The 23,772-nt window shown below is 41.2% G+C and overlaps 1 protein-coding gene across 2 annotated transcripts; it reads right to left on the bottom strand.

Annotated features, from left to right (window-relative positions):
- Positions 1-965: 965 nt before the first annotated feature.
- homer1 (homer scaffold protein 1) lies at positions 966-23,509 on the bottom strand. 2 transcript variants are annotated; one of them, XM_083793975.1, is made up of 10 exons: positions 22,345-23,509; positions 16,503-16,659; positions 15,086-15,217; positions 13,434-13,526; positions 12,451-12,504; positions 10,751-10,893; positions 9,722-9,881; positions 9,447-9,557; positions 9,152-9,232; positions 966-7,047 (listed from the first exon to the last, which is right to left on the bottom strand). In XM_083793975.1, the coding sequence occupies exons 1-10, from the start codon at positions 22,347-22,349 to the stop codon at positions 6,859-6,861; spliced, it is 1,125 nt and encodes a 374-aa protein (XP_083650101.1). In that variant the 5' UTR covers positions 22,350-23,509; the 3' UTR covers positions 966-6,858. The 2 variants fall into 2 exon arrangements, with proteins under 2 accessions (XP_083650101.1, XP_083650102.1); XM_083793976.1 differs by lacking the exon at positions 12,451-12,504.
- Positions 23,510-23,772: the final 263 nt, after the last annotated feature.

Here is a 23,772-nt window from a genome sequence, read left to right as displayed (position 1 = left end):
TTGAAAAATGGTCTTTATATGAACATGCACTAGCTGTACATTCATCTCCAAGTTTATAGGCCTACTCGTCCTCAGTGGCTGCCTGGACGAATTGATCTGAATTTGCATACAGGCGATGCCATATATTCACAAAATAACTAAGAGCGTTTTTCATTTTCCCAAAATGTAAACTGTGTATAGCGTTTTTATGTCAACACTGGAGATTCAGAGTTAGGTCTACAGCTATTAGCGATACAGGGTGAACAGTTCGCCTTTGCGTGGCACAATCCCTCATTTCCAAGACTTTTCAGGCGTCCCACAAATTGAGACCCTGTCCCACATTTTGACTGGCAGGCATCAGTGTTCACATGCCCTAAGTTAAACCCCATTGTAAAGTTCTCTCATTGTATCTTTACCACCAAACTGTGATGTGATCATGTGACAATAAAGATGATTGTGATTCTGATAAATCATGGGTGTTGAATATCACATCAAGGCAAGTTACCAGTATGTCCCGTCCCACTTGTCCCTCCCACACAAGCAATATATTTCCTGTCCCTCAAATGAACAGCTTGGATCTGGTCACCCTAGTTACAGCCATTGCCCGTTGTGAATTGCAATGGCCGGCCTGTTAAAATGTCAGATTAGTTGAAACTTCAACTAACTTTCAACTGGCTATGGCCCTGGTGGGGGCCCACCGAAAATAGTCTTGCATAGGGCCACCTGAGTCCTAGAACTGGCACTGCCTGTTTGATTTAACAACACAATATGTAATAAAAATCCCCCCCTCTAAAATCTCAATTGACATGAACATGTGAACTCATGTGACACGATGGTTTACCAGGCTATAGTATGCAGGCAATTTGTATGAGAAGAATTTGTAGTAGTAGCCTACATTTAAGTAGTTGGACAAGTCACACATTTAAAACCATAGATTTAAAAATAAGGTGTGAACCATTCGGGATCGACATCAGCAAGGGCATGCAGTCAAATCAAATGGATTCTGACTGAAGCCTGTTCTGGATTGTATTTTTACAATTTGGTACTTGTGCCAGAATCAGGTTGAGGTTTTCCTATTTTGTAGGACTGCATGCTTAATATATAAAGTTAACCATTTTGTTTCTGTTTACTATCATGAACTCAAATTGTTTAACAATTGTTTAACCGTGTGATATAATCAACATTTAAAACTTTTATTTCAATATTATTCCCTTTCAAGCTGCAATATAGGATTTATAATTCAAACGTGATAAAAGTTGCCACCAACCCTATTCAAGTGTCTGATATGTACCTTTCACAACCAACAACAAGCCCTTATTGTTTTTTGTTTTGTTTTTTCACGTATACATATTCATTTACACATTCATTATTGTTGCTGTCAGGCAGAAACACTGCTCTGTCTCCATTAAGTTTTTCATCAAATAATGCCCGACTGACATACTACACTACAGCATCACACAAAAGTAGCTAAAATAGTTCATCTTAAAGCTCACAATGCATTGCAACACATCCACAGCTTGTGGACCTGTGTGTGTGTGTGTGCGCGTGTGTGCCTGCGTGCGTGCGCCCATAAACATTGAGCCAATTAAAAGTATTAAGAGCTTCTGAATAAATAACTACGTTTTGGACATACAAGGTTTCCACCTGACAGCAACAATATTCTTCGTACATCATCACAGAATTTTTGGCAATAGTAAACCCCACAAAAGTACCGCAGTTAAGCAAGAGTCATACTTAGTCTTACAATGTGTCCCGTTGCAGATATACAAGCTCACAACATGAGCTTGTAGATCTGCTTGTTGGGGTTGCTTATAGTCACACCGTCATTAGACTAAGTATAAATTAGATATTATAGCCTCCATTGATGCATCTTTGTACCAAAGGCAACACGAGCTAAATTCACATATGTACAGGAACAAATATTTGGCAAAATAATCTGCAAATCCAACCCGCCGTCACCTGCTATACAAGTACTGTATGTATATTGAAATCCTTTGATAAATAGTTCAAAAATATTGCCAGTTTTTGCACATACAAAACAATAATAATAATAATAATAATAATAATAGAAATACAACAACCTTGCCACCCACATACCAGACATAATAATTATTACGTCAAAATGAGATGTAAAGAAATAACTATCTTTGTTTCATACAACTTCCAATATAATCCTTAGTCAGACATCGGGCAGAAACCTTGTATCTCCATATTTCTAAAATCATGAGATCTTTAATAGCAGATCTACTTTGTCCTACAAGAGTGTTGTGGAAAAGTAGTAGTTGAAAGTTTAGCAAAGTTAAATTGATAGTTAATTGTGTGTCTGTGATTAAATATTTAACCAATGCAAAGTAGTAGAAAGAAGTTGTGACTAAATAATACTACAATTGGATGCATTGGAATACAGGTTCAGCTTAGGACATAATGGTTTCCACCCGACAGCAACTATATCCCACAGTAATAAATTAATAGTAACAAAAGGATTCAATCATTGCACTTCAAGTTGCAATAAAAAGGGGGAAGAAAAATAATCATCAATACTGATTCACCCAGACATACATACAAGTGCACAATTATATAAATCTGTATCATTAAGTATTATTTTTTAGAAAAGTGTATAGAAAGACTGTACCCTAGCTACAGCTGATTCAGATGCCACCTTGTGTTCTCAACTGGTCATTAAACATTTGTGAGCGGACAAAAATTACCTGAAAGTGACTGAAGACTCGTGAAGAGTCTTTAAACCACTTAAAACCCCAGCATCCATACTCTGGGAAAACCTCTGTAGGAAATAACAGATCGACAAGCTCACAGCTGTGAGTCTGACGCATTGTGAACTTGTCGATTGGCTATGTTTAGCGACAATCTTTAATGTAGAGCTAAAACAGAAAGGACACTAGTATAGCGCCATGAAGGACTCCACTCGACAACATATGGGGTTTAAGTGGTTAAGCCTGCTCTATACTCCGTCATAAAGCTCACGTTAGCAACCTATTATGAGCTTGTAGATGTTTTGACAAAGTATAGCCCTGCAGTTACATCTAATCAAACATTTGAAAAAGTTCTCTTTCTCCCTCATAATGTAGGACAAAAAGTGAAACTTTCCATTCCATTACTGGTAAAGTGAAGTTATTTCAATCCTTGTTTTACATTTTGATGATTATGGCATTATGGCAACGCAAATACAACAAATCTAGTATCTCAAACTATTATGTTACATGAGGCCAATAAAACTGAAATGAAAAAAGGATTCATAATACAGAAAAGTTGACCATTCAAAAACAATGTGCAACACATGAAAGTTTCACTTTTTGAATTGCATTATGTTTATCTTACACATATTTATGTTTATTAGATGCACCTGTAAGCCTGCTTTTGATCAGTGGTGGACAAAGTACTAAGTATAGATAATCTGTCAAATCTGTACTCAAGTTAAAGTACTGGAGTACTTGATTTATTTTTGAAAGTACAAACGCATTGATGTATTGAATTTTACAAACAAATTCATAGATTTTCCAAGAGATTACCCCTAAAAAATACAATAACAGTGAAAATCAGATCTACAAGCTCATAAGTTGTCACCTTGTGAGCTTGTACATAGATTGGCTATTTTCACCATATTTGAAATGCAGCTTAATCAGTTAATTCATAATGTTGTTTTTGTACCCTTCTCAGAAATACAGTGAAGTAAAGAGTACAATATCTGTCTTTGAAATGTAGCAGAGTAAAATAAAGTACAGATACAGAAACTATGAACTCAAGCAAATGTACTCATAGTTACTGTCCACCACTGATGACTTCTGATGGCCACTCTTTGTATTGCTCCGTTTGCTCGTCTATTGTAGAGGATAAGAAGGTCCTACCCATAGACATAAGAAGGTAGACGCCTCCTCCGGCTCTGGGCGCCATTACAGGGGAGGCAAGCTTCCGCGTGCGTCACAGAAGGGGACACAGGTGGGTCTTTTCATAATCCAGGGTGGGTTCGGATATGGGCAATGACTGGGTGCACTGGTGTGCCCTCTGGTCATTCGTTTATTCGAATGCACCCTAGATTCGGACAAGTCCCCGAAAAGACGCGCTGTGATTGGCCAGTAGTCACTTTAAGTGGCAGCGTGCCTTCCGCACTTCCGTTGAAGGCGAATGAGGTATCTAGGCTTTTATATCTATGTTCCTCCGTCCTCCTCCTCCCGACCAGGTGTTTGGTGATGGTGATACATAATAAAAAGACAATAGGCTCTATGCACAGCAGACATATTGTAAAGAAATTGGGACTCTTCCTTACTTAACCTTCACAGGTCTTGCCGATGATATTAATGAAGGTTCTGTTACATTCTGGTCAGAGAGAGTCGGGGTGTTATGCATGTTGTCTCACTCGAAACACTGCTACTACACCAGTAAGCCCCAAATTAGGGTCCAGGGACCATTAGGGTTACGGGTCCATTTGGTCACTTTTAGGGGTCCTTGAAATTGAAATCGTTTGAGAACCACTGTGCTACACTAAATGGAACAGAGCCTTCATTAGAATCATTGGTAACACCTGAGAAGGAAGTATACAAGATAGTAGCCTCGGAAATTCGTAACAAGAATTTCCAACTGTGTATAGGGCCTATTCCTATTAGGGCCTATTCCGAACATCGGAATCATGAGCAGGGATGGGTATTGAGAATCGTAACGATTCCAAATACAGAGAATTGGAAATCAATAAGGTTTTGTCTCATAAATTATCTTATCGACTTTAGCAAGACCTGACGTAATGTCTCGACAGACTAGAGTCATGTCATTGAAATCAAATCACTGGCAGTGGGACACACAAGTATGTCATTCTAATAAAGCTTTTTGACTTCTGTTGAATTCCTTGCAGACTACCTGTAATAACAAGAAACATGAAATGAATGGCTTGCATGCGCATGTTGCTTCAATGTTGTGCATCAGTTGAACATGAAGCTCTACCTCTGATTGTCTGCGGAAATTACATGAAAGTGCCCCATATCGGAACCAATTAATAGGCTCTATGCAAAGCAGCCATATCGGGGGAAATAAATCTTTTTTTTAAGCCCCTCCATAACTCTGATAGTGTATAACACTATAGTTATCATGGTTACACACCCGTAAGGGGCAAGTTGGAACCACCGCACTGAACCATGAGAGGGTCCCTAGGACCATACTTTGAGACCCACTGGTGTAGCAGAGTGTTTCCAGTGAGTCAAATATCAGCAGCCTGACTCTTATTCATTCCTTCATTAGTATAATTGGTAACACTCAAAGAACTAAGTAAGAGCCCCAATTTCCTTCCAATATGGCTGCTGTGCATAAAGCCTATTTGCCAACAGCTACCAATAATAGAAAGGCATCGATAAGGGGATTAATGCCCATCCCTATTCACGTGGGGTCATCATCTCTTCAGGTCACCTGGGACCCTCAGTCACTGTCAACATCTCAGTGTCCAGGGAACAGAATTGTTCGACGTGACCGATCGGTTTGAGTTTTTGTCTCTTTACGTTTGGCTGACGATGGATTCCGTTTTGTTTTTGACGCAGTGCTTTTAGTTACACAAACGCCTGGAAGCCAAAACATGAACCTGAATCCATGGAAGAGAATCACTTACACCAGCTATCCAGAAGAGGCCACCAAAGATTAAAAAACAAATATTATAATAATAAAATAAAAAAACTTCTTGATTGAAGAATGATATCTTCAGAGTCCTCTCCTAGGGAACGGTCTGTCACTGAAGAGTACAACTGCAGTGCAGAAAAACATATTCCAGAATATTCCAGATGGGGTCAGTGGGTTTCGAACTCAGACGTCTTTAGTAGACTGTGGAAAACGTGTGTGTGTGTGTGTGTGTGTGTGTGTGTGTGTGTGTGCAGCATTGATGAATGACGGTATGTATCTCGTTACTGTCGGGCAGAAACCTTGTATCTCTCCATGTTTCAACTATACACACAGAAGTAGCAAAAATTGCAGATATGCGTATAAGCTCACAGCGTCAGCAGATCGTCAATTTTAGATTACTTTACTAGTTTTTCCGTGGGTGTTATTAATATTGAACTAATGAAAAGTATTAACAAGACTAATAGTGACTAAATAATAACTACAAGTTAACTACACTACTGTGTTGCAGGTTTTGCAACACAGGCTCTTCTTTTTTGCAAGGTTTCCATCCGACAGTGAGGATTTGTAGTAAATGTGTAAAAAATAATCAATCATGACAATGTGAGTACTAACAGACACTACAGCCAGTGGTGGACAAAGTACTCAACCCCAGTACTTGAGTCAAAGTATAGATACTCCAGGTCATATATTACTCTACTTACTACACTTGTAGTGTTAGTCAATGTATTGCTGTCGCAAAATTTCAAAATCCTCAAATCTCTAAATAAATTGTCAGAATTCTGCCACATCTAAAAGCTCACAACGCATGGCATTGTGACGCATTGTGAGCCTGCAGATTGGCTATTTTCACTGTTTTTGAAATAAGGCTTAAACTGGTTATTCATAATCATATTATATATTTGTATTGTAGGCTACGTTTTGTAAGTCCCTGGAAATGTAGTGGAGCCAAAAGTACAACATTTGCCTTGTTAATGTAGTGGAGTGAAAGTCAATCAAAACCCCCACCAAATGCTCAAGTACAGATACTCAATTTATGTGTACAGTACTCAAGTAAATGTACTTAATTACTGTCCACCACTGACTACAGTAGTGTATGTAGAAGGTATTGTGAGAGAGCCTTGCTATGATGGAGGCAGTTGTGTGTGTGTGTGTGTGTGTGTGTGTGTGTGTGTGTGTGTGTGTGTGTGTGTGTGCGTGTGTGTGTGCGTGCGTGTGTGTGTGTGTGTGTGTGTGTGTGTGTGTGTGTGCGTGTAGTTGTGCATCCTCCTAGCTTCTCTCTAGCAGCTTGGATAGCGTGTCACGGAGCTCGGTCAGCTCAAAGATCTTGCTGTCCAGCAGTTCCAGCAGAGACCTCAGGCTCTTGCGGAACTCCTCTCCCTCCTGCTGGTCGCTCTCCAGGCGCCGCTCCAGACCCGACAGCTGCTCCTCCAGCGCAGAGTTCCTGGACTCCGTGTCCTGGGCAGTGCACAGTGACAGAAACACAACGGGTGGAAAAAGTACTCACATTTTTCTACTTCAAAGTCAAAGTATTAATACTGCACTGTAGAACTGTATACTCCGTTACAAGTAAAAAGTCCGGAATTCAAAATGTTCTTAAAAAGTACCAAAAGTAGAATGTACTCACTATGCAGAATGTCCCGTTTCAATTTTCAAATGTTGACACATTTTTTGAAAATGGCAGATCTGCAAGCTCACAATACACCACATCTCGATACATTGTGAGCTTGTAGATCGGCTATTTTCAAATGGACGAAATGTATATAGGGCTGAAGTGGTTTAGGGTATGTTTTGTAACAATAATCAAAATCTACAAAGTAACTATAGGCCTAATTAAGGTTTTCAAATAATCGTAGTGCAGTAAAATTACAATATTTGCCTCTGAGATGTAGTGGAGTACAAGTAAAAGTATTGGAAATTGAAAGTACAAATACCTCAAAAGTACAGTACTTACTCAAACACTTTACACCACTTACAGATACACAACGGGACCAATTCACTAAGGTGGTCGTAAATTACGTGTAAATACACTGACTAAAGGAAGGTGCATTTTCCTAAAGCGGTGCATAAAGGTGTTTGCACAACTTTGCACATAGGACGCGTTTCTCAGGCCGAATATCGTAGCGAATGTCAGCGCACGGAAAGAAATAATCAACCTCACATAGTTTTCGGACCGGGGTCGTTATATATTTTCGCAGTTGTCTTTCACATAGCTATACAACACCGCCATGCGACCAAGCACAAATCAAGCCTTACACAGCTGTGTGTGTTAACTCCTACAGTGTTGTACCCGAACGCGTTCAAAGAACGATAGTTCACGAGCCCGTTCTCATTTGGGCTGAACGTGAACTGAACGTACTGTATTTCTGCCTGATGAACGTCATTGTGAACGCGTTCATTTCTGGCGTGTGTGAACGTCACTTTTTCTCGTTCAACTTCGTTCAAGAGTGAGTGGGGGGGTTACAGGCATTCGTATCCTGCCACGACGTTATGCTGCTTTCACACAGGCAGATGCAACAGATGCAAAGCTACACTAGTACACCTAGTCACAAACAGTGTCGTCGTTAAGCAGCAGGAGCCTAGGATCCCAGCAGCAGCTGTCCGTTTATCATTAGCACAACCACGAACGTCCAACACATATACAATGAATTACTCACCTAATGCTGCCTGCAGGTTCCATGTTTAATTCCAGCGTGTGTAACCTACATTGTCTAAGACTCTAAGTGACAGTTTTCATATTGTAAATATGGTCGCTAACGTGGTTTAGCGACTAGTACTTTGACAGCTCATCCATCGTATGCTTGTTTACAAGTGAAACGGACTCCCTGTGCAGAAACTGCCTCATCAAAATAAGAGCCACATGTATTGATTAGTCAACACTAGTTTTATTTCCACATCTACTTACAGGACGTTAACATCTCATTTGAGATTGACACAACAGAGACAAGAACACAACGGAGATAGCGCCGCAAACAACGGCCCGCGAGGCGTGGGGTTGTGACACACAAACATACACGTTACTAAAATATTAATCATATTAATATGGACACACACACACACACAACGGAGACAGCGCTTCTTTCACCTGACAAATATCCTTATGTGATCATTTCTTGTTTTGTTGAAAGAAACAAAGCTACATTTAAAGATGTTCAGCCAAAATCAATCTATTTTATTAAAATCTATTAGCTAAGTTTTTATGTATTTATTATAAATAAAAGAACTGCTTATAAATCATTTATAAGCAATTAGTTGGATGAAATGTGGCACTCCCCCCCCTTTTCCCCTCACTGTATATGTTTCTTTTCCCTTTTTGCTTCCTTTATGATGAATTCCTGTTCTGTTCTTTAACTATAGAAGTGTCTATTTGTACGTCTCTAAATGTTTTGATGAATTGAACATGGTGGACCCTGTTGTAAACAAGTGTAATGCTTAATTGGGTCGTCCACTCACAGTTAACAGTCTTTGTATTGAGTTTGTGCTGGAAATGTACTGTAATTCTGCAAACTGTTAATAAATACAGTATTTCAATCAATCAATCAAAGCCCTGCATGTCACATACCTGCAGTCTCTGTGTTAGAGAGTCTTTTTGACACTGGAACTCACTGGCGCTCTCCACTTCTGCTTTAAGCCTCTCCAACTCCTGAATTAAAGCCATTATAGACAGAAATAATAGGGAAAATTGGTTACAATTGACCCGGCGACCAGCATTTGCTTTTTTATTTTTTATGTATGCATATTACACACACACACACACACACACACACACACACACACACACACACGTACACACACACACACACACACACACACACACACACACACACACACACACACACACACACACACACACTCACCTCTTCTTTGGTCCTCAGGACCAGTTCCAGGTCTTCTATCGTTTGGTTCAGTTCTGTCTTCTGAGTTTTGATGACCGTTGTCTGACCGCTCACACACTCCAGCTCTGTCACCTAGCAACATGAAAAAAATAAGAAAGAAAAAAACATTTTACATTGAAATATTTTTGCTTGCGTTCGGAAACATTATAGGCAGACCGATGGCAGACTTTTTGTTGGGATGCCAACTTTTTTTTAAATGATTGATTCAGTGAGTTTTCTGTATTTGTTGTCTGTACCCGTTTATGTAGCCTCTCTGCCTCATCCTGATAGGCCGCCAGCTGCTGCTTCCATTGTTTGACGTTGGCGGTGGATTCTAACAACGCCGCCGTCAGCTTGGCGTTGTTCCCCTTTAAGGCCTCAAGCTCCGCCTCCCAGTGCTTGTTGATGTTGGACGAACTGCAAGTAGAAAAGATTATCATTTGATGCTGTCCTGCACTGAAAAATAGGCGATCTACAAGCTCCCAATGAGTCGCAAAGCTCTGTGTTTTTGAGTTTATCTTGTTTTTGGTTTTTGTTGTTTTAGGACGTACTATTATACCACACTGGCTCACCTGCCAGTGAGGAGCCCCCAACAGGAGGACACACTGTTGTACCATACTGGCTCCTCTGCCAGTGAGGAGCCCCCAACAGGAGGACACACTGTTGTACCATACTGGCTCCTCTGCCAGTGAGGAGCCCCCAACAGGAGGACACACTGTTGTACCATACTGGCTCCTCTGCCAGTGAGGAGCCCCCGTTGGGAAGACACACTACAGTGTGCTCCCTATATGCATTATTGTGTGGCGGGTCGCCACGCAATCATCATGACCCCCCGCCACAATAATGTCAACCACTTTTACCATAGTTTTTACTTTGGCTAAAATGTTCTATCAATAAGCTCACAGCGCGTAAAAAACATTAGTGTTGTTGTCTGTCTGTCTGACTACTGTTCTGCTAGTCGGTGCATTACTTTTGTACAGTACACTTACACTGTAATAACTGAAAACATTTTGCGTTACAAATAAGAAATGCAGTACATAAACATGCTTGTAGGTTATTAAACATTAAACTCTATCTCTCTCTCTCTCTCTCTCTCCCTCCCTCCCTTGGGCTGCACAAGCTACAGGCTACACACATTAGCCTTCTCTGGCTGCAGTGTGATACCATCGATCCCATAGCCCGAAGGGACGGGGGCAGCCGGCCGAGACTGTGATTGGTTGACGCAAGAAAACCTCCAAGAAAAGCCATTGAATGAAATGCCAATGAATGAAAAGAGAACACATTACCTGTGTGAGAAGTGCAGTGCATTGAGGGGTAGCTCTGGGCGTGGTGGGGTGTGTTGAGCGGGCGTGTCTGGAGTTATATCCTCATCCGTACCGTTGATGCTCTCTGGGGTCAAAGGTGACTGCAGGTCACCCGGGGCAGACTCCTAGTCACACAAAATAAATAAAGAAAAACTACCCAGAAGCACAAAAAGCTGTAAGGGGGGGTGGGGGGGGGGGGGGGGGGGCGTGTCAACAGGAAGCGCTTTTTGAGTGATGGAGTGTTTTGGTGAAGCGGAGCGCTCCAGAGCTTTATGGATAATAAGTAGGCCAGAGAGGCTTATTGTCGGTATCAGCCAAGCACGTGGGGGTCTAGCCCCATTTCTAGACATCTGGGAGATGGATTGCTGAGGTGGAGCACAACACTGTACCATCAGCTCCCAGTACTTAGTATACAACTCACCGCTCCCAAGCCGTGCTACTATGCCCGGGATCAAACCCATGGCTTTGTGGTCCAAAGGCGAGAGCTCTACCGACTCTGCTTCCCAGATACCACCCTGCCATGCATCTTTGTCCATAGCAGAAAACAAATAAACAAAAAGCTTCCTGTGAATAAGGCCCGCTTACAGTACAGTGAATACAAATACAGGGAATGACAAACACCTGGATGTTTAAGGGGAGGCCCTAGGGAGTAGAATGTAATGATATACCTATAGGAACGTAGAGACAGGGCACTACAGAGTCTGGCTGCATCTCAGGTTTGTATTGGGCTATGTCCTAGCTCCTGTATCCTTTACAAGGGTTATTAAAGAAGAAAAGGCCATCTATATGATAGTAGTATGTGTTGTAAAACCCGTAAGCTTGTGGATTTGTTTTGAGCACTTTAAAATGTAATCTACACATGTCGTGCACATTGCAATTTGCACTTAAAATATTCATACACATTTGAAGTCAACAGTTTTTGCTGTGCAACTGTCAAAGTGTGAATATGTTTTGAGTGCTATCCCCTCCAACGTCTGGCTTTTGGGAATTACGTAATGTGGCAGTCAAGTCTATGGACTTTTAATGTTTGTTTAGAGCACTTTAAACAAACATTACCAGGTGCCCCTCACTTTGTGTTACATATTCGAATTCAGATTCAGCGTGTGGATTGCAGGTTAATAGCTTCACATTTCAGTGATCTGCAACCTCTCAAATTTTACTATAGCCTATATATACCTTCATACTAACTACATGTCCTTTCCTTCTTTACATAACCTTGTAGGAGTGAGGATAGGAGATAGAACAGAGCGGGACTCACTCTTTCTCAGGTGTTTCGGCGAGGAATGGAGTGTTCTGAGGTTTGGCATTATTTCTGTGAGGTTAGGTTTCTGGTTTAAGGACTTCAGTGTTTTGTACCATACAATTGTATATATAAGTACAGAACAAAGAATGTTTGCTTTCGCCATCTTTGTTGAAGAAGAGTCTGGGCAATTATGTCTTTGTTTAGCTAGAATTGCTATAGAAGTTTCAAAATCTTATATTTTAGGGATATGTTTAGGCATTGTTTTAGTGAAGTTAAATGTTAGGGTTCAGACGCAATTGAGGTGAAAAACACCTGGGAAAGATGGAGTCCTAAGATGAATAAGGACTTGAAACACAGCATTCACTTTGGGTAAGGTCAAAGATCAAAGACCAGGATAGCTAGAATAGCAAGGATAGCTATTTTTCCTGTACCCTTTTACCTTATTTTGAGCAGGCTTGTTGACTGTTAAAACATTCCTTTTTAAAGCACCAACCTGAAGAAGAATTGTTGGAAGTATAGAGGGTCAGGAGAGGATTGAGCGGTGCCCTCACCACATGGTTAGGTATAGTGGCTACAGTATAGGCCTACATTAAAGCCCACTATGTCATTCTCCACTTAATAATAATAATAAGACCTGGGATTTATATAGTGCTTTTCATAAGTATTCAGTTCCACCCCAGATTTGAACCTGGGTCTCCTTCACAAAAGCTGAAATATGTATTACACTACGAGGGAACGCCAGAGGAGATCATATTATATAGGGTGTATAAAAGAATACCTTATGCATTCTGGTATTTCTGCAAATTTCAGAAATGTCCACGCAATGGTGCCAAAATCACATCACATCACAACCTCCATATATGGTCACGCCTCGTGACATCATGCCTCCATCTCCATATATGGAGCTGATCTGTTCTGACATTCCATATGTTGATCCTCCCCACCCCGTCCTTCCTCTTCGATGTCTCTCTTTTGACTGATACCTGTCCATTCAAACTCTAGATGGGCCCGCCCCAGCAGCTGGCGAAAATTAGAGTTCTCCACAGGCCCAAAACGTAAGGCCCGGCCCTACCTGGGCCCTCATCAAACCCTGTACACTCAAGACACTGCCACCCTTAGATCTCCATATATGGAGCTGACCTGTTCTGACATTCCATATGTTGATCTGACCTTATCAAACCCTGTACACTCAAGCCACGCTCCATATATGGCCAGGACACAATTCATATATGTTGATCTGACCCCCCATGCCAAAGCGCCAGCGCTCGCCCAGCAGCTCCCATCACCCAGGCGGATGTGTGCACGCGACCTCACCCTTTAGTCTTCTCAACCTCAGGGCGTCTTACTGGTATAATTTACTATCGGTTAACTAATGTAATTGATTCATGTGATTACATGTATTAATATTATTATGAAAATTACCTGTGAAGGAGTGCTGGTGAGCTCCATCTTTTCCTGAGATTTCTCCTTGGCTATCCTCGCTGCCTCCTTGAACTCGGCAAACTTATCTGCAAACTGATATGACATGCACACATCATGGGCAAATAAGACACAACAATCTGTGACGGAAGCTCAAATAGCCTAAACGAATTATTTTTTTGCTGGACTCTCAACACACAAAGGAAAGGAATAATAATCAACTGATTTAGTCCCCACAGGAACATTCCTAATTCAGTGGAGAACAATCCTTGATTCCGCGGCTTCACTATACTATGCAACCGATATACAAAATATAACAATTATAATGACAATTTCGTCAAAAATAAATGCATAAATAGACTAAACGGTTAAGGAGGGACTAGCAGAGAAGAGACCCAATAGTGCCACAGCCAGAAAATAGCCTCAACTCGTCGCTGACACCATAGATATATATAAGAAAGCTAGATGGCTCACCCGCGCTCTGGCCAATGGAGAGCAACGTTCATAGGCGGAGCTTGAACTTGACGCCTGGGGGTGCGACTGCTTGGCCAACGACACCCGCAATTTTTTTGACCTTTATTTTATTATTTTAGCGTTTTTACAATGCCCTAACCCCTAAAAATGAGTTATTTAGGTAGTACAGCAGCTCACACACATACACACATGCACTACAGCCATATAGCGAGTCATCATATCATGATAAGAGAGATGATTACAAACTACAGTCAGAAGTTAAGTTTAAAAAAAACAAAAAAATATATATATATATATATATTTTTTTGCCAGGGGGTGCAGAACCCCCTCAAGCTCCGCCCATGGCAACGTTGCTACGTGGCGGCCATCTTACTTCGGGGCAGCATAACATTGTGTCTATGGGGCATGTACTTTTAAATAACCATAACTTGCTCAATTTTCAACCGATTTTCAAACGGTTTGGTTTGTTAAAAACGTCAGAGACGTCCGCATACTTATATGCTTTTGTACGACGTTCATATAAAAAACACAATTAAGTAGATAAGCGTCCTGAATCATATCCACGTTGACAACGTTTGTAATAAACCAACCCGTTTGTAAATCCGTCAAGATTTGAGCGAGTTATGACTGTTTTTGTTTGAGCTGCCATAGAACATACTGTACTGTAGCCCCGAAGTAAGATGGCCGCCAGGTGAACTACGTCAGAGACTCCGCCTTGAGCCATCTAGCCTTTATATATATGTATGGCTGACACGTCTGGAGTTTGTATATTGGCTATTTTCGGTACACAGCTAAGTATAAGGCGGCCTGCCAACATACATTTCAATCGAATAAACCAATTGAAGATTTAAATTAGTGGAATAAAACTATGTTTAACATTTCAGATGACAACCATTTTTTGTTGTTGTTTTTGTAGAAAAGGGTCCTGTGAGTTCTCTCTCCTGATTGGATATAGCCTAATTGGTATCTCTACCTGAAAATGTATTTTCTGTTTACTAAAGAGCTGAAGAGACAGGGGGACCTGTGTTAAATGACAAACACTCTAGGTAGCTATCAGAAAATAAAGCTATTTAACACTTATTTTAACACAAAAACATCACTTACCCCACTCATCTCAGTAAAAGGCCTAATGCAGGGATGTCAAAATGCAACTTTTTGTCTGTTAGGGTTGGGGTTCCTACCTTGAGCAGGTGGCTCTCAGAGGAGAAGCCGAGGCCGTAGACGGTGTTGGCCCGGCTGTCAGCCCACTGGCCAAACTTCTGAGAGGTTTTGGTGAATGTCATGTTGGGAGTGATAGTGCTGTTGATGATGGCCTGTTGAACACACAGCACCACACAATCAGTAACATGAGCATAAAACTATAGGCTACTGGGTTCTCAAACCCTTTTTTCCAAGTAGACTACCCCCTCATCCTCGCAACACCGATAAGCATATGCTTACAACCTCATGTGTACATTTAGATACGATTAGAACTATTTGTATAACTATTAGCCAGCGCTAATAGAATGACACCCACCAGCCCCAACGAGAGCCACCTTCCAATCACAGTCATTAGCACACCGGAATGCGTCAGACTATCATTCCCGCTTCGTGATATTTGGCCATTGAATAAAATGTCTGTCTGTCTGTGTGTGTGAGAGAGAGAGAGAGAGAGAGAGAGAGAGAGAGAAAGTGTGAGAGCGCGTGCGCCCAAATCTTGAACGCCAAAGTGTCATGGCACTCCAGCCAGCATGCTCAGCTATTCTCATCACAATACAACCACTAGCAGTGGTCAGTGTGCCAGAGGACATTACATAACAGCCCTCCAAGGACTAAAAATAATATCTGCCACATGCTAACGACAGGCCTTGCCAAACCAATTGTGTGTGTGCGTGACCAGGTAGAAATGTAGGCCTACTGTAGGCAGAAACTGGTCAATGTAGTTGAAATCTGTTGACCAAATACCTTGATATATATTGATATATATTTTTTTTTTCTTTTTGACATTTTCCCACAAAAAGCAAGACTGACCATATTTGTTGAAAACCTCATATCGTTGCTGTCGGGAGGAAACCACCTAACTCAATCTTTGAGGTTTTTGATTTATTTTCCCCCTTAAATCAGTGCTATTGAATACCTTTTACATCTGTGTGTTGGGTAAACATATATTGAACCAATGAAAAGTAGTAAAAAGCTCCATTGGACCCTCAAATTGTCTGATAAAGCAGCTTACTCCACCACCTCTCCCCCTCTCATGCAAGTAATTGACAATATATAAAGTCACAACACCTACTTTGATGAGGCAGTATTGCTTTGTTTTAAAAATATATGGTTTTCTTCATTTCCTGAAAAGATATATATGTGTGTGTGTATATATATATATATATATATATATATATATATATATATATATATATATATATTCTTTTCATTTTAATTTCATGAATGCCCTACTTCGGCATACTACAGTGTGACACAAAAGGATAAAGAAATAGGATACATTTACCTCCTCAGCAATATACCACCTTTTCTCCCCAATTTCTCCCCCGGGATTCCGAACTTTTACTTGCAACAGAGCATTTCTATAGTGTAGTATTGATACCACCAGTGAACACACACCTTGGTGCCGTCCAGGCTGATGATCCTGTAGACGTTACGCGTGCTGTCGTAGAAGTAGGACACGGTCACGGCATGCTTGCTGCTGGGCAGCCAGTTCTTCTTGGTGCTGGGGTCAATCTGGAACACATGGGCCCTCGTACTGAAGATAGGCTGCTCTCTGAGGGAAGACACACACGCACACGCACACACGCACACACACACACACACACACACACACACACACACACAGGTTAGACTGTTCTTTGCCTCAAAAAAAGACAGACAGGTGTGACTGCTTCAATCAGCCATCACCCACCTTACAGTATGTTATGGAATCTAGCACCACCAATACACCTTACAGACCTTACAGTACACCTTACAGACCTTACAGTACAACAATACAGTATGATTATGATACCACCTGAAGGAGGCTGACTATAGTGACCGGATATTTCGTTGCCCTACGCATATTCTCCTCTAGAGACACCCACCGCCTGCGCGTGTGCGTGCGTGCGCAACTGTGCGTATGCATGTGTGTAAAAATAGAGATCTTATTTGAACCCTAACCTCATGTGTGGGCTGTAATGGAGGAACAGGCAGCAGCTCCACAGGCAGGAACACAGCTTTGAAACACAACACACTGAGACAGCACTTCCCAAACAGTGGGTCGAGACCAGTGGTGGAAGTTTTTACTTACGCGTATTGTCCCGAATATAAAACTACTCTGATTATAAGACGACACCCATTTGTGGAAAATGAACATTGAATGTCAAATAGTCTAGTCCCCGATTATAATACGACCCGTCTTAAATTCAGGGTAAGTAAAAGTATCAATACTGCAAAGTAAATTACTTTGTAAATGTTCATAATTAAAAATGTACTTGAGTAAAAGTACAAAAGTATTGGTATCAACATGTACTTAAAGTAACCAAAGTAGAAAGTGCTCTTTATGCAGAATGTCTCATTTCAAGTTTTCAAATGTATAGAAATCTTTTATATAATAGCAGATCTACAAGCTCACAATTGTGAGCTTGTAGATCGGCTATTTTCAAATGGCCAAAATGAGTAGTTGTTAATGCGTTTTTCTTTTGGATCTCAAGCTAAAACATTTGGGCACCAGTGCATTAAGAGATATGCAGTAGTGGACCACTAGTTACTTGAGTAAAATCCTGTCTATGCCCAGCGTGGCTTTGGGGTAGGATGTCGGACTGTTAGGACATCGGACCAAAGATATGCACCCGGTTGCATGACCCAAACGATTGCTACACTTTACACTTTGAGCATTTCATTCATTCATTAAAGGTTAGTCTCTAGGAGTTTTTCCAACCCGTTTCCCCCTATGTTAGTGAGAGTGCACTTGCAATCAACCCTGAACTAAGGACAAATATGTAAACGGTGTACCCTGGACTCTACAACATAAGCAGTAATAAACACAACATTAAATGTATTATTCTCTACAACATTATGTAGTAGTAATAGGCAGAACATGGCAGCAAAGCAGATTATTTCTCTTGAAACCCAAATTTTGTGCAGATTTGGTCCCTACAGTCAGATGCCGATCTGCCAAGCATCTCAGGGAGACGAGGTTTAACTGCTGGCTTGAAGCTGATTTCTCCCAGGAATCTATAGGTCTCTAGAGCAGAGACTTGACAGTTATTTAAAAGACAGATGATCATAATGTGAGGGAGGCCATCATTATTCACACCAGCACAAGCACTGCTGGAAGCATAGCAAGGCTTTAATATCGGTCTCATATCGGCATCGGTAATATTGGCTTTAAAAATACAATAACAGTATCAAAATAATGTGGTACTGCATGCAAAATGACCAATATGCAACACTTTGGTTATATGAGCATGCAAGTAGAAATAAGTGTTAATAAAATTAACGGAAATTCAAATTTGGCCTTCAGTATAATTTAATAATGGACAATTAACTTTTCGGCAAGTGGACAGGACATGACCTGTGGGCAAGAAAGTAGAACATCACCTGCAACTCATCACCTGCAACTCAAGTGCCTCGGAGCCCTTAGTAGTGCAACTGTGCGGCATACATGTTTTGTTTTTGGTCTTGTTTTCCAGTAGTGGCTTGCTAACATGTCATTGCTTCGACCTCCCGTTAGTTCGATCATTACTAACCCAATCTCTAACGCTAACATAAACATAACCGCAAGCACGGGAGCATGTTCGCCAACCTTAATGCATGTTCGCCAACCTTGATGCATGTTCGCCAACCTTAATGCATGTTTGGACTAACAGGACTTCGGATCTATGGGCAGTCCCCTAGTAGGCCCAGTGTAGTTGCTTATTGTACCCCAGTGTAGTTGCAGTTTATTTTGGGCTTGTTTTCATAGACCTGATTGCTTACGTCTCTCGCTAAATCTGGCAACCCTGGACCCCCGGTCAATGAAGTGTACAGCGATTAAGTTGTGAAAGGCCTTGTCATGAATATACTCACAGTCACAAAGTCTGTCTTCAGACCTAATTTGCTTACAGTAACTGTCCACTGTTATCTCTATGCTGCTGCTCAGGTGTGTGTGTGTGTGTGTGTGTGTGTGTGTGTGTGTGTGTGGGGGGGGGGGGGGGGGATTGTTAACACATAATCCCAGCCACAAAGACATGTATTGTAGACACGCAAGTCTCAATGACATGCAGCATCTGACTGCTGATGTTATCACATCAGCAGTTCTGCACACACACACACACACACACACACACACACACGCACACGTTTGTCCTAACTATACTTGTGAGGACATATATGTTCAAGGAAAGCGATTTTCTGAATGCCATTTAATCAAATTACTCGCCATTTTTATCCAAACCCTACTGTAGGTTATATCTGAAAATACCAGATCTACAAGCTGGTGGCACATTATCGCCAACAAGTATAAATCAGGCATAACTCTAACCCTAACCCCCAAACTGTCTAACCCTATAACCTCAACCATTAATACTAATCTCACCCAATAAATATTTGTCAACCAGTGGTCCTTTAGCGGGTTCCAGATAGGCCCTATAGCTAAATGAACGGAGAGTTGGTAACCAAATGGACCCTTATGGAAAACCACTACCATAAAACAATCATTTATCTTGTGAGGACCGGATAACTATTTTCAATTCGACTATACCTGTGGGGACATTTGGCACTCGCAAGTATAGTACTGCAGACACACACACACACACACACACACACACACACGCCTGTATTTGCATAGAAGTAGACAGATATGTATTGAGTGTGACTGCCGGGAGAGTTCTGCTGTAAAGCTTCCAATTATCTTCTATTGCTGCGTTGGTTTCGTGTCACAGTTGGAAAACATTCACACAAGTCATCACTCTGGCTCATCATGCCATTTCCTCCGTCAAGTGTTTTGTTACTTTTTACTCTTGCAACCAATGCAACGTATATACATGGCATCTGTTACAAACAATGGAACAGGAGCGCACACCAGTAGTAAAGTGCTGCTGACCACGGAAAATAACTGTTTCAAAGGAAGGAGGTCGCACAGCTCACAGTCACGACACAACAACTCTTTAATTATTATTTAAGACACCAATGTTTCGACAAAGTATGTCTTCTTCAGGGTATTGCATTTATTGCATTGTGACTATGAGCTGTGTACTTCCTTCCTGAAATGTGGTATAATAACACCTAAATAATACACCTATAGAGCACCGAAGTCTGACGTAATTTACACATCCTACATGGGTTCCCCCCATTCTGAATTCTCATAGACTTTCTTTATATTGCGTTTCTTTATATTGTTCCAAAAATAAACGAATGGTCCCTGCGGTTTGACTCCTCAAGAATCAACTGACGGCGAGTACACGCTAATGTTACTGCAGCAGAATTAGTTACAATTTTACCAGAAACAGACTGTATCAAATATGAGTGACTGACTATCGTAAACGATACAGAGACTGTATTTTTGGACCACAATGCTTATGTGAGGCGGTTTTAAGATGACCCAATGTTATTCTCCATAGAGAAATTACTTATGTGACACAGGGGATGAACGAGTCAGGACTTCGGTACTCTATTATATATTTTTATCATCATCATCATTATCATCAGTAGTAGTAGTAGTAGTAGTAGTAGTATTATTATAAAAATAATTGTATAAACGATATTGATGATATTGTTTTGGTGTCCAAAATGTATTATAAAAGTGACAAATAGAGTGGCCGGTATAGAACAGCTGGATGGAAACGGCAAGGTTCCCAGTTCGATCCCGGGCTCCCCCAGAGTTAGTGTCCTTGAGCAAGATTCTGAACCCTAATTGCTCCCGATGTGCAGGTTGGTGCCTTGCATGGTTTCCTCTGCCATCGGTGTATGAACGTGTGTGTGACTGCTGATTGGGTGAATGTAATGCACAATCTATGTATAGCGCTTTGGATAAAAGCGCTATATAAATGCACCATTTACCATTTAAGTTCCACAACACCTTGCATTTCTCAAACATCAAAGTAGGTGCAACTTTCTTTTAAGTATTTTAATTTTATATGAGTTTAAATGTCAAGTAGACTGTTATTTTCAGTCTGTTCCAACTGAAACTCATATTCTCTCAAGGTTTCAGTATGTACCACCTCCTCCTACATAGAGCACTTGTAAGCTTGATCAAATTCAGTGATAATGAAGTCCAAAGACATAGAATACTTAGAGATTGAAATCACAGAATTAAAGAGACAGTGGGTGTATTCTTTCACCTGTGTCCGTTCAGTTGAATACAGTTACCATAAAATTATAACAGTATAACAGCAAAATGAGTTACTATACACAGTATCCTCTGGGGGAACATGCGCCAAAAAGATGTTGTGAGCTTGTAGAACAGCTATTTTCAGCAACACTTTTTGGTGTGTAGAGGGAAGAGGGAGCAGCTTGGTCTGAAAATATACATTAACACAACACTGATGACAGTGCTGTCAAACAAGTCCATGAAGCTATAGAAATCTATGAAAAAGCTGAATCTGCCACTCAATGTTATGCAATATAACATTGGACAGATGAAGTCCCTGCTTCATCTGTCCCTCATAAGAGGTCCTTGGCTTGAAAAGCGGTGGAGACCCCTGTTCTAATGCGTGCATGCGTGTTAAAGAAAACTTGCTTCTCGATTATTCAAATATCAGTTTAGATATATATTTTCTGTTAATTGCCCAGTATATCATTTGGGGATTATTCTTATTAAAGTCAACTATGTGTCTTCATTATCCTTGTACGTTTGTGCTGTGATTTTGTTTGATAGCTAATCACAAGGCATGCCACAATTAAGGCTAATATTATTCTTGTGATATCTCAAATCACAACATATTATATGGTGTTATGAGTTGGCATGCCTCATTCTCTGAAACATGTCAAAGATATAATGAACGGCCTTAAAAGGCTAAATTTGCACATGCCACATCGAGCAATAACTTGTATGTGATAGATTATTCACATAACGATGAAGAATTCATCGCTCTGCATGGTCAAGTCCAACGTGTGGAAGAATAATGCTCTGTGCTCCCTCCTTGACAAGGCATGTCAACAAGAGGCTGCCAACTTATTTACAGTAACATCCTTCAGCACTAAATCCATTTGGAGTAGGCTATATTCCAAATGGGGTCCATTTGGTGACATTTGTATCCTCTCTGTGTTACAACTATACACAAGGCAAGGCTATGTATTTATGAACGTGTAGCCTTGGATAGCTTTAGCTAGCCATGTTTATCATAATACCAGCTATTACACAGTTATAACACCGTGACCGTTTATTACACCGTTATGTGACAGTGCACTCGTCTCTGGTGTCTTGTTTCTGAAACGGAACAGCATGCAGATCTTACCATAGAGAGTTTAGAAGTCTGGTTAAGTTAATACATACCCCATTTCGGTGGATAGGTATACCAGGCAGGCAGAGATATAGGTGTCGAGGGTTGGTCGTGCAGCTAAACTGATCCTGTCTGGTTGAAGCTATAGCTTTGTCTCTCTGATCCTCTTCTCCTCCAGTCCAGACCTCCCGGTAAGCTGCTTCTCATCAGCGGTGCATCACAGAGCTTGAATCCGACATAGCAGCACTCTTCCTGGGTTTATATATTCCTCCCGCGGGCTGGGACGGAGGGTTGGGGTGGATGGATGGATGGGTGGGCGGAGGAGGTTGGGTTGTTGGGGGGTTGGTTGAGAATTCATCCAAGCAGGCGTGTTGGAGCATGCATGGTTGGGTTGGTGGGGAAATGAATCCACACAGAAAAATAACACCAAGGACTTGATGTTAGCTGACACTAGCTTCATTTACGCTCATTGCGCGTAATGACTAAAACAATTATGGGAGAAATTCTGAGAATTATTACTAAACTATATATTATATGTTGTTGTAAATCCAGTCCAAATTGCAGATAGGCTATAAGAGAGGAGGCCGTAGGCTACTTTTATTTTTAGACTAGAAGGCAGTTGCACGAATCTGCTAGTTTGTATCCTCAAAAAGAACAGAAATATAAAAAATACTGTCCCCCCACCCCCCAGAGATTCAGTAGCAGAATCAACCCAACAGTGTGATAGCGGTCTGGTAAATACACGCCAGTCTGTCAGATCAGTGTGTTTTGCCTTGGTGCTACCGATGAGAAGCGGCGGTCCTGCTGCTCCAATGGTGCGTCTTCATGTTGGATCTCCACGCAAACAGGAGCACAAAGTAGTTGTTTAACCGCATCAATACCCTGATACAAATTCACCCATGAATAAAACAGTCAAATAAAAGCTTCGGTTACGAGGAGGCTGTTTGAGGTGAAATCCAGATTGGAGATGCGGCTGCATGGCTTCTTGGCATCAAGCATATCGCAGCGGGTCCTTCGTTGCAGCGGTCAGAATAATACAAATGCCCACAACGTAAAAGAGACGTTAAGATCACATACGTCCACCGAACTTGTGTTTGCGCTGACCTGATTGATGATGTCCACACAGCTGTCTTCTACACCAAAGCTACACAAATGTGTTGCCCTCTCCCAGGCACTGGCAGCGGAGCGGTACAGAGACCGTTACACTAGGGTAGGGTTCTGAATGGAAGCGTCCCACAGTCTCCCACTCCCACCGCTCAATCTGGTCTCACTGCTCTTCATTCCATTCATTCCATCCATTCACCCTCCCCCAACCTGACGTCACCACTCAACACACTGAAACCTTCCGTCATATCCGGAAAATAGATTATTATTATTATTATTATAAAAATGCTAGTAATAATAATTTGTTAGTAAGCCTAATCTTTCCTGCGATAAAAAAAATGGCAACCAGTATACAAAAATCAGACCAGTCTGAAGCG

The sequence above is a fragment of the Protomyctophum parallelum genome (genome assembly GCF_964188405.1).
Source record: "Protomyctophum parallelum genome assembly, chromosome: 21".
NCBI classification, from domain to species: Eukaryota; Metazoa; Chordata; class Actinopteri; order Myctophiformes; family Myctophidae; genus Protomyctophum; species Protomyctophum parallelum.
Note: the sequence above shows the minus strand (reverse complement) of the source record. Positions and strands in the feature narration are given on the sequence as shown.